Raw genomic sequence first — 11,975 nt, forward strand, 5'->3', positions numbered from 1 at the left:
GTAAAACAAATAAAATACTCACAGGCTTTTTCAGCATTTATTGAATGTTTGGACTTACTCAAAATAAAATAAAAACCTTACAATTAACATCAAAAATAGAATTTGCAAACGCTCTAATCTACATTTATTTTTCAGTGAGATAAGGAAACCTGGCAAAAGAGACCATATAGGTCACGTTGTTATATGAGAAGTAGGCTACAAGCTGGGGCTAGACAAGTCTTGTGAGTGCTAACTAGTTAACTGGTGGCTGGTTTGTATTGTACTACAATACAGTGAAAGGCCTGAAGGTTGTTTTATTTTTTATTTACATAGATAGAAGGTCGGTGGCTGTGTTACCTTAAGTAATCTTGTGTGTGTACGTAGTTGTCTAGGGTCCCTGTCTGTCTTTCTTTCCCACCATGTGGATGAGGTGACGAGCCTAAACCGGTTCATACGTGGATAGGAGGCCGGTTTCAGCTGGCTGCGTTGCCGTAGTAACGAGCTCTCTATAAATACTGTCTGGATCTTTTACCGGCTTCCACTCCAGTTTCAGTCCTGACAGAGGCGGAACCTCCAGCACTGCTTAATTTTTTTATCCCAGCATTCTGGTCTAATGGAAACACTCTTTGTAAATGCTTTTTAAGGTAAGGGAAGGATTTTCGATCTCGCTCAACCAACAACGTCACATTTTAGCTAGCTTATGTGCTTTTCATCTGACGTTAGCAGACGTTAACTTGCAGGCTGACTCGCTTATGGCGGCTTAAAAAGGACAATGAAATGGGGGGGCTTCTTAGGGTTGGGTATTCTTGCGTTATCACAGTAACGCCAATTTAATTCAAAATGGAATCGCTCCTGAGTGTTAACTGTTACCATTATCTAATATTGCGACATAGCCGTTATGACAGGCTATGGTTAACGGACGTTATCTAGCTATTCGTAACAATTTGTTTGTTAACCTTGTTAACTAACTGGCACAACGTTTGTCTGTGATGTGAACGTTTCAGGGCTAAGAATTCGGTGTGTTTTAGCAACGCTGAACAAGTTTCTAAATTGGCTGTGTTAACTTTGCTAAACCACGTTACCAGTTACTTGGATGCTAAATCGCCTCATGGCACGATGAGCTCTGAACGGAACCGGCAAACTGACGTGGGCGTAATTTGTTACTCACTGATTGGTTCATTTTCATGCCATTCTTTTAAAGTAAAGGCGGATCTTCTTTGTAATTGGATTACATTTGCAAATGGGCGGGGTTTAACCACTTGGTCCCTTCAATGACTATTCTGTACAAATGGTGTCGTAGTACATCTCATGACATAGGTGTAAAATAGAGCTCTATTAAAGACTAAAGACTGGATATGTTTGTCTTGGGCATGTTTTAAGTCTTGCCAATTGTAGGCGTACTGTAATGGTTTTACTAGAATAATCCTAATTTAAATAAAAATAGATGCAGTTATATTGTAATTTTAAGTTTATTTGACCTTTTAAACTAACTGAAGTTGAGTCCATAGATGGAGACTTATTAATTGACCCAGTTTTTTCCCCTAAAGAAAAATATTTTGTATTTTAAAATCCTTTCAAATGCTCTTCTTTACAGAATCATCAGTCTAGGAAGACGCACACTGGCTACTCAGCAGGCCCTGGCCTTGAGTCTTATTTGAAGGGATTTAACTTCACTGGTGAGCCACCTTGGCTCCTCTGTACTTGAATAACATCAACACTAAAATTTCATCTTTCATATCCGAGTAAGTGTCTCACGGTCTGCTGTTTGAATTCTATTTAGATATTGCATTGTCATATTATACAGATAACACTGTAACAAAATTGTCATTCACTCAATGCTTTGGAAATTACTCACATTTTCAGAGTTTGAGTCTTGCCAATGAGTGGGGAATGAAATGGACTTTAGTAATCAAGGACACAAAAGACAGTGTTCTCTAAACTGATTGTAATCTTTATGTCCTCCTCTCCCTCTTTCAGTTTACTAGTGACTAATCAGAAGGACTTCTTGTGACCATGGAAACTACCACTCCCACTGAGTTTGACTTCTCTTTCCTGGAAGAGGGTTTCTCTGCCCGGGATATTGTGGAGCAGAAGATCAATGAGTCATCCACAACGGTAAGCATCCTGTGCTGACATTGTTTAGAGGATATACAGATGGCCCCATTTGTTAGATGATAAATGTCAACAGGATGCAACTGAAACCTTACACTTTTGTTCTGGTTACTGGTAATGAATTGTATTTCCTTTATGTAACTCTTAAAACCATGGAGGTGTAAATAGGCGTGGGACAACATGGAAAAATTTCATGTCACAATAATTGCCCTTCACGATATTATCCATCATAATCCACCAAAATATGCTTTAAACTCTTAAAATGGCCCTAAAATCACTTTAGAATCACTTAACCTTACATTTAGTTAAGAAACAAATATATTTTTTATCACATATACAATGCATCTTTTAAGTGAACATCCTTTTTTTGGGGTGAAAAACAAACAAGGTATTTGTGAGGTTTGTTTGCAGTTTATCGTGAATATTGGAAAATGTTTTGTTAAACGCGTATGTCTCTTATTTTTCCATCACAGGATGACAGGGATGCCTTCTACGTCTGTGACTTGGGAGATGTAATGAAGAAGCACCTGCGCTGGGCAAGGGCCCTGCCTCATGTCACTCCTTTCTATGCTGTCAAATGCAACGACAGTCGGGCTGTAGTTATGACACTGGCATCCCTGGGAGCTGGCTTTGACTGTGCAAGCAAGGTGCGTATTGAAAAATTCCCATGGCTGTTCTCAAAATAACACGACACAAAGCCCTCTTGATGATGCATTGGCAGCTCGTGTTTTTAAATTACCACTTTTTTTTTTGCTGACTGTTGGAATTGTCCCCCTCTAGACGGAGATTCAGATGGTTCAGTCTCTGGGAGTGGATCCGAGCAGAATCATCTATGCCAACCCCTGCAAGCAAGTGTCTCAGATCAAGTATGCATCCGCCCATGGGGTCCGGATGATGACATTTGATAGCGAGGTGGAACTTATGAAAGTGGCCCGCTGTCATGACAATGCCAAGTGAGACATTTTACCATCCATAATATGAAGGCTTTAGTTGAATTAGGTTTTTCTTTATCTGCCTTCTTCTCTCCATTTATTCCCCTAACTCTTTTTTGCTTTGTGCCCAGGCTGGTGCTGCGTATTGCTACAGATGACTCTAAGGCAGTGTGTCGCCTGAGTGTGAAGTTTGGTGCAACACTCAAAAATTGTCGAAGTCTTCTGGAGCAAGCTAAAGAACTGGGGCTGGATGTGATTGGCGTCAGCTTCCATGTTGGCAGTGGCTGCACTGATCCCCAGACCTACGCCCAGGCTATCGCTGATGCCCGCTGCGTCTTTGATATGGGGGTGAGTTGTGCCAGAAATGTATTGTATAACTGATTTTTATCTGGGTTTTCACCCATCAGAGTAAGCTGAAACAAAATTTTGTGACCTCCTAGGATGAGCTGGGCTTCAACATGGACCTGTTGGACATCGGAGGTGGTTTCCCTGGTTCAGACGATACTGAACTCAAATTTGAAGAGGTAAATTACATTTTTTATTCATGTGCCCATTCAGAGGCTAAACATTATTTGTCTGTTTTGGACATAATTTCTTTTTACTGTCTGATATTTATCTGTGGACACCCCCCCTCCTTGCTAGATCACTGCAGTAATCAGCCCAGCCCTGGACAAGTATTTCCCTGCTGACACTGGCATTAGGGTAATTTCTGAGCCAGGGCGCTTTTATGTGGCCTCTGCTTACACACTGGTCGTCAACATCATTGCCAAGAAGGTCATCATGGACGAGGAGCCAGCCTCTGATGGTAACAGCCTTGATTTAGATTTACTTTAAATTATGAAATGGATCTATAAATATGGAGATTTCCTGCTTTTCCCTGTTTTTTAAAATATTATATTAAACTGAATATTGTTGGGGTAGTATATTTGAAGACATTACCTTGGAACCTGAGAAACTGGGATGGACATTTTTCACTATTTTCTGACATTTTTTTAGACCAAGCAGATTTGTAGCATTTCTCTGTAGTAAAAGGATTTCTGCTTTGTTCAGAGGAAGACGAGGGGACCAATGATAGGACTCTGATGTACTATGTCAACGATGGAGTGTATGGATCCTTCAACTGTATACTTTATGACCATGCTCACTGTTTGCCAACACTGCATAAGGTAAGGGAAATTCAAGTATTGAAAAAGTTTTTCATCATACATACAAGTCAGTGGAAAAGTGAAACAAATGTCAATAATTTGTGTCTTCCCTCTTCTTAATTTTAATAGAAGCCAAAGCCAGACGAGGTCATATACCCCTGCAGTATCTGGGGCCCAACATGTGATGGCCTGGATCGCATTGTTGAGCAGTGTTACCTACCTGACCTGCAAGTGGGCGACTGGCTGATCTTTGATAACATGGGTGCCTACACTGTGGCTGCTGCCTCCACCTTCAATGGCTTCCAAAGACCCGACATTCACTACGTCATGTCCCGCACTGCCTGGTGAGTAGTAACAAAAGCTGAAAGTGGTAGTTAATAATGGTTACATTTCTGGAGTACATCTGATCGTGAGGAAATGTGAAAGTGTTTCTTTGGTTACTAGGCAATCTAACTTTTCTCTGCATTGTCTTCTACAGGCAAACTGTGCAGCAGATCTGTTCCCAGGGCATGCCGACTCCTGCGGAGGAGTCTTGCCTGTTTGAAGTGCCGGCCTGCTGTGGTCGTGAGAGCAGCTTGGAGATGCCCACTAAGCCCTGCCAGGCCCATGTGGTTTAAACGCTTACTGTACATCACAGCAATGTTCTCCAGATCTAGCATTGTTTTGTTATTAATTATTGGAGAAGGTTGTTTTGTTTTTTTCTTCTCCCCAAATGTACGTGACATTTAAGGCCAGTTACTTGACAGGAGAATGAGAGGGGCATGTTGTTGCACAAATGTCTGTTCTGTATGGAAGTGGGGATCAACCCTCAATGAAATGAGGCTGAATCACACTCTTGAGTGTCTCTGTGTGGTCCAGGCAGAGTGTTACAGGGCAACGCTGTACTTGAAGCTTGTTGCTGCAGTCTTTCCGCCTCTAAATTGGGCGAGTGACCTGTAAGAACTAGAGTATTGTTAGTTTATGAAGAAACTATTTGCTGAAATGAAATAGTGTATGGAGAGAAACTCTTGCTTTGCATCACTGAAGTTTCCCATCTCCAGAGGACTCGCAACACTTGAAACTAGTAAAAGTCCAATAGGTGAAGGGTCAATCTTGCTATAAATGTAATACTATCAAGAAGAATAGTAGCAGATGTTTCCACCTTAGGCAATCACAAGTGCTGACTGCTAAATGTAAGGTGGGAGGGTAGTTTATTGTTAAAGTGCTGAGCCTTTAAAGCCCTGTTAACATCAGAAGTCACATCTCTAGCTAGTAACTTGCAAAGAGGTGGTCAGAGAGGTGATTTATTTTCCTCAAATGGCTGCTATGTTTATATTTATCTAACATGATCTCCACTTCTGTACAGAACTTCCCAAGTGTTAATCATCAAGATGTTAACATATACAGAAACTGCTTTTTTCCTCCTTTTTTTTTCATAGCCATTTCTTTTCCAATGCAACATTTGAATATGTATAGGTACACACAAACTTGCATGTATCACATTCTGCATCAAATCCTCGTATAATGCGTCTGTACTGATATGACTGCAGCTTTTGAAACAATTTGTCAGGCAGCATTATTGATGCATAACATTTAAGCTACCCATGTCAAATGTGTGATCCTCATATTAGTTCTGGTCACCTGCTACTATAGGTGCCACCAAAAACAAATCTTCAAGATTAACACTTACAACACATGGACTCAAGAAGCATACTGCACCTCTCCTCTCCCTTTTATATTATTTTCTGTAACTTGTAGAAGTCATTTCATGATAAGAATAAGAAGCAGTGTTAAACAATACATTTGAAATGGATACGAAAGAGACGGGATTGCAAATTCATAATGCTTTCCTATGGAAACTTTTTTGAAGTTTTGTATTTTTTTAATAAATAAAACATTGGGTGCAGAGCTGAATTTTGTTTTGTTTTTTTTGTACATATGGGACAGAAAAATGCATTGAATACTTGTATAGCACTATCACAGGATGTTTCAGAGTTCCATCTAGTGGTGGCAGCAGGAACTGGTTTAAACTTGTGACCCTGAGATGTTGCCACAGTGCAAACTTCTCAATGATAGTGACAAGGATTCCTTCTGCCTTTTCACTGTTCTCTGCCTCCATTCACAACTGTTTCAGACACATGCAAGGTCATTGATTTTGCATGCCAGTGTAGATTTATCACCAGAAGATACAGCTTTTTAACATTTTATAATTGTTTCTGCTACTTTACAGTTTAAAGTTAAATAAAGCAACATGTTTTGGCTTTTTAAATCCAACTGGTATATTGTTATGAGGTGAATTATGTTTTTTATTATGTAGCTGTGACATTTGTCTAGTATTTAGGGTAAAGTTCTGGCTGTATAAATCTACCTCTAAACTCCCGGTTAAATCGAGGTGTTTGACCCTTTTTGTATTTGTCTTCCATTTAGTTGCAGATTGTCTACCTTGAACACTCCATAGAAAAAAACTTTCAAGCTGTAAATGAGTTGCAGTATTCACAAAGAAAGTTAATTTATTCACAGTATACAGCCCTTTATGACGAAAAGTCTCTCAAAAAGTGTGTCTTCACAGACTTAAAACGTTCTCATATATACGACTCATATCTCAAAGACGTGAACAAAAATGTAAAATATACACAAAAATAACCATATTACAAACATGTTTACCTTACTTTTGTTCTCTCCTGTGTTTATGGCTTCAGAAAAGGTGAAATGTCAAAAATTCATCTTTGAAAGCGGGTGGAAAAAATGTTTCAGTCACAAGAGGCTGAAGTGCATCACTACCCCATGTTCTAACTAGGACTAAACACATTCATGTTTTCTTCATAGTAAAATACTCAAAACACAAGGTACGTATATGGATAGGATACAAATACAATTCTATCTGTTACACAATTTGCTCACACAATATATGAAATGAGTATTACAAATAGTATTTTCATTTTTTTTGTAACTAAATCTCAGTAATAACACGGTATATTTCATCTGCTGCAGGTGTAAAAACATCAATGATGCTATGATTTCACCACAGGAATTTCTGTGCAGCAAAGAATTTATGGATGTGCGATTATGATTTCACCACAGCAATGTTTGTCTGCTCATAACACTGCCTGATGTAGGCACTTTGGGGCCAAGTGACAGCCAAGGATGCTGTAGCTAGAAATGAGAATGGCTACGCTCTTAATGGCTTGCTTGTACTTCCTGAAAAATTGGATATAAATCGGGATGAAGAAAACTGAAACGATTAAGAAGATCAACATACTTGTATTTTTATACAGATCTGGCAACGTTTTACCTTTGAATGCAAACAAGAAACAAATCAGGCCCTAGAAAATGTATCCTATCATGGCAATGAAGAAGTTTGTGCCTTTGGGGCCTTTGTTCCACTGATGCAGGATGATCTGGTTTGATATGATTTGATCAGGATATGGGGAACAAAGGCACATCCATGATCCTGATTGAGTGTTTTCATCAAAGACTCTATCTTCAGGTCAAAGTTAAAGCCCACTAAGATTTGGAGCAGGTTTGCCAGAATGCAGGACATGCAGAGGGAGAAAGCTATGCCGAAGAAGGGCGTATACCAAACAATATTGGTACATATTTTACACTGTCATGAAATATTTCTTTCATATAATTACAGTGACAATGTTTGGGTTGATTTTGTATAGTGTGCATTTGTAGTACTAGTGGTAGAAACTAGACATTTAGCTATTTCAACCATTTATCCATCACTTTTAGTTCGCTAACTATTTGAACTGAACATTCATTATTTTTAGCTTACCGCTTAGACTTGACTGTTTAGACATGACCGTTTAGACATGACCGCTTAGACTTGACTGTTTAGACATGACCGTTTAGACATGACCGCTTAGACTTGACTGTTTAGACATGACCGTTTAGACATGACCGCTTAGACTTGACTGTTTAGACTTGACCACTTAGATTTGACCGTTTGGACTTGACCGTTTAGACTTGACCGTTTGGACATTACCGTTTAGACTTGACCGTTTAGACTTGACCGTTTGGACATGTCCGTTTAGACTTGACCGTTTGGACTTGACCGTTTAGACTTGACCGTTTGGACATGTCCGTTTAGACTTGACCGTTTGGACTTGACCGTTTGGACATGACCGTTTGGACTTGACAGTTTAGACATGACCGTTTGGACTTGACCGTTTGGACATGACCGTTTGGACATGACCGTTTGGACTTGACCGTTTAGACTTGACCGTTTGGACTTGACCGTTTGGACATGACCGTTTGGACTTGACGTTTAGACATGACCGTTTAGACTTGACCGTTTGGACTTGACCGTTTGGACATGACCGTTTGGACTTGACCGTTTGGACATGACCGTTTGGACTTGACCGTTTAGACTTGACCGTTTAGACATGACCGTTTAGACTTGACCGTTTGGACTTGACCGTTTAGACTTGACCGTTTGGACTTGACCGTTTGGACTTGATCGTTTAGACATGACCGTTTAGACTTGACCGTTTAGACATGACCGTTTAGACTTGACCGTTTGGACTTGACCGTTTGGACTTGACCGTTTGGACTTGATCGTTTAGACTTGACCGTTTGGACTTGACCGTTTGGACTTGACCGTTTGGACATGACCGTTTGGACTTGACCGTTTAGACATGACCGTTTAGACTTGACTGTTTAGACATGACTGTTTAGACTTGACTGTTTAGACTTGACCGTTTAGACATGACCGTTTAGACTTGACTGTTTAGACATGACCGTTTAGACATGACTGTTTAGACTTGACCGTTTGGACATGACCGTTTGGACTTGACCGTTTAGACATGACCGTTTAGACTTGACTGTTTAGACTACGTTAGACCTTGACTGTTTAGACATGACTGTTTAGACTTGACCGTTTAGACTTGACCGTTTAGACATGACCGTTTAGACATGACTGTTTAGACTTAACCGTTTAGACTTGACCGTTTAGACTTGACCGTTTAGACATGACCGTTTAGACATGACTGTTTAGACATGACTGTTTAGACATGACTGTTTAGACTTCACTGTTTAGACTTCACCTGTTTAGACTTCACTGTTTAGACCGCTCTTTACACAATCTCAGTAAAAGTAGTAATACCACAGTATTAAATTAATACTCCATTAAAACTATAAATTCTGCATTCATATTTTTGTTTTAGGTAAAAGTACAAAAGCAAAAAATGTATCATGTACTTTAAATACATTTTGATGCTGATGCATCAAAATGTACATGATACATTTTTTGTTTATTATATTTTGTACTATTAATCTGAAACTGAATTCAAGCCGTCAGATAAATTAGGTGGAGTAAAATTATAATGTGTGCCTCTGAGTTTTAGTGGTGTAGAAGTAAAAAGTGGAATCACTGATGACTAATTTCAATGAAAGCATACTTACTGAGTACAGCACAATGATCCAGACATTGTGCTTCTATTGGTTTGTAAGTGAATAGGGAAAAGTCCTTCAGTGATAGTGTCCCCAGGAGAGTAAATACAAATAACCACAACTAGAACATGTGTGCATTTGTTCCTCTACGATCTGGTTCCTGGACAACAGCTCTCATATATCTATCTATCTATCTATCTATCTATCTATCTATCTATCTATCTATCTATATATATATATATATATATATATATATATATATATATATATATCATATAGCCTTTTGTGGGACTTCCAACTGGATCGCTTGCATTGTGAGTCTGTAACTCGATTCTAACTCTTACTAATACATCTTCAAAACACCCGGTGGGCATTATAACACCATGGTGTTTTTAATAGCTCATAGAGGAGTATTCATTCATTCAAGGTTATAAATAATGAATCACCAGGCTTTATGATTTTGAAAAAGACGAAATCCCAGTTTAGACACGTCTGGTGTCTGTATTTGACAGCTTTTTTAATCGAGCAATGGCTGTTATTTAGGTCAGTCACCCCAAAAAGAATAACTGTGGTGCAGTTTGTAAAACAGTCCATGAGAGGGCAACATGCTCCTTGTCGACTGTGCTTTCTGAGTATCTAGTGCAGAGGTCACCAACTTTTTTAATACTGAGAGCTACTTCAAGGGTACTGAATAATACGAAGGGCTACTTTTTTGATACAAACTTCCTGAATAACATAGTTGCACGGTTCACCTTTAATGATAATATTATCATTAATAATCAGTGTTTCCCCTAGGTTTACTGCTTCGGAGGGGCGCTCATCGTGCGACGGGGGGTGGGACAGGGAATGGGGTTTTGTGCGTGTGCGTGCGTGGCGCGGGGAGATTGTGTGCGCGTGGCGCGTAGTTATCCCCTCTCCTTTCTTCCGCTCTGTAGGTGTGTGCGCACATGTCCGCCCTTCGCAAAACGAAGCCGAAGGAGTTAATGTGAAAGCGCAAAGTAGACAGTACAAACTGAAACGTGCACATAAATTAGATCAATAGCATAAGCGTTTAGTCTATTTAATAAAAGAGCACCTGTGAATGTGAAAAGTGAGTTGTGAATAAAATATTATTTCTTTTGAAATTCGAGAAAGAATAAAAAAAAAAAACACCTTGAATTTCAGGCAGGGCGCCGGGCTCCGTTGGCAGGGCGCTGCCAAAGGCTTTCTTGAATTTTATTTAAAATGAAGCTTCCGTTGCTTTCTGTGACTTGTTCACCGGCCTCGTGAAAAGAGATGCTGCTGCCCAAAGCTGCCTTTAACTCTCGACTTGTTCTGTCCGCAGTGCTGCAGGTGGTTGGTTGGTTGGTTAGTTAGTTAGTTAGTTAGCATGGTAGCTTCTGTGACACATACAGAAGTGTCTCCACAATGTGCCGCTTTGCCGTCGTCCCACAAATGAGACATACACATTTTTCTTTCACTGTTGTAAAAAATAATTCTTCCTCCCAATCATTGTGAAAATAGTTCGTTTTATTTCGCTTTTCTGTCGTGTTTAGCGTAAAAAACGCACCTAGCGCCCCATCGTAGCTACTCTCGCTAGCTTGTCTCAGTGAAAAAGAAAATGGAGATTTAGCTTTAGAGTTTATATACAAAAAACATTTTTGTTTTTTAAATTCTATATTCAATATTGTCATTGTCAAAATTAAGAATAATTAAAGTGTTATTGATATTAAAAAAACAGTAAAACAATTAATTACAAATTTTAGACGGAGCTCCATGGTGACTAGTGCTACTTTTAGAACATGCGGGCACCGCGTTAGCTACCCCTGATCTAGTGCCTTAAAACAGAAAGGTTTGTCTTATAGTTAAGGCATATGGTATTTGTGCAGTTATGTAAATAATACTATATATAATATATATATATATATATATTTATATATTTACTGTATATATTATTATTATTAGCATTTATTATATATACAAATCAATTCAGGCCCACATAATTGTCATTATTATTATACAAACAGTCCTGAAAGTGCTCAGATTAGATTCCATCTGCTGATGAAGCTGATGAAGCTTAAGTGGACCCAAAGTGTGAATTGTTTTGTCGGCTGCTGTTTCCCAGGTCAAGAATAAACTGTCCAGCAGAGAGGACATTTCTTTATGGTTATTGCTTATAGTGTCAGCAGAGGTCAGGATTGTAACAAGTATTACAAAATATGAGACAACACGTGTGGGATACTGTAGATTAGATACATTTGGCTTTAACATTCCATTCTACTAAACTACTAAAACCTTTTTTTCTGTTCAACCTCCATAAAGACACTAAAACAATCCAACATTAATGTCTTCTCAGGAAAAATGATTATAGCCAGTGGTAGATGAAGTACTGAGATATTTTATTAAAGTAAAATAAAACCACACTATAAAAATACTCATGCATGCATTCACATAT

At 39.0% G+C, this 11,975-nt stretch overlaps 1 protein-coding gene across 1 annotated transcript; it reads left to right on the forward strand.

Annotated features, from left to right (window-relative positions):
- Positions 1-439: 439 nt before the first annotated feature.
- Positions 440-6,061, forward strand: odc1 (ornithine decarboxylase 1). Its single transcript, XM_029461058.1, has 11 exons — positions 440-623; positions 1,574-1,721; positions 1,957-2,094; positions 2,565-2,738; positions 2,872-3,044; positions 3,155-3,371; positions 3,464-3,547; positions 3,666-3,828; positions 4,074-4,189; positions 4,298-4,512; positions 4,647-6,061. The coding sequence occupies exons 3-11, from the start codon at positions 1,993-1,995 to the stop codon at positions 4,783-4,785; spliced, it is 1,383 nt and encodes a 460-aa protein (XP_029316918.1). The 5' UTR covers positions 440-623; positions 1,574-1,721; positions 1,957-1,992; the 3' UTR covers positions 4,786-6,061.
- The last annotated feature ends 5,914 nt before the right edge of the window (positions 6,062-11,975 follow it).

This window comes from Cottoperca gobio, chromosome 22, assembly GCF_900634415.1.
Source record: "Cottoperca gobio chromosome 22, fCotGob3.1, whole genome shotgun sequence".
NCBI lineage: Eukaryota > Metazoa > Chordata > Actinopteri > Perciformes > Bovichtidae > Cottoperca > Cottoperca gobio.

What these genes read in the sequence shown, in the direction of transcription:
- odc1 (XM_029461058.1), top strand. Translation starts at nt 1,993, where the DNA reads ATGGAAACTACCACTCCCACTGAGTTTGACTTCTCTTTCCTGGAAGAG. An exon ending in GCTTTGACTGTGCAAGCAAG is followed by an intron (nt 2,739 to 2,871) that starts GTGCGTATTGAA and finishes GTCCCCCTCTAG; the next exon opens with ACGGAGATTCAGATGGTTCA. An exon ending in GCTGCGTCTTTGATATGGGG is followed by an intron (nt 3,372 to 3,463) that starts GTGAGTTGTGCC and finishes GTGACCTCCTAG; the next exon opens with GATGAGCTGGGCTTCAACAT.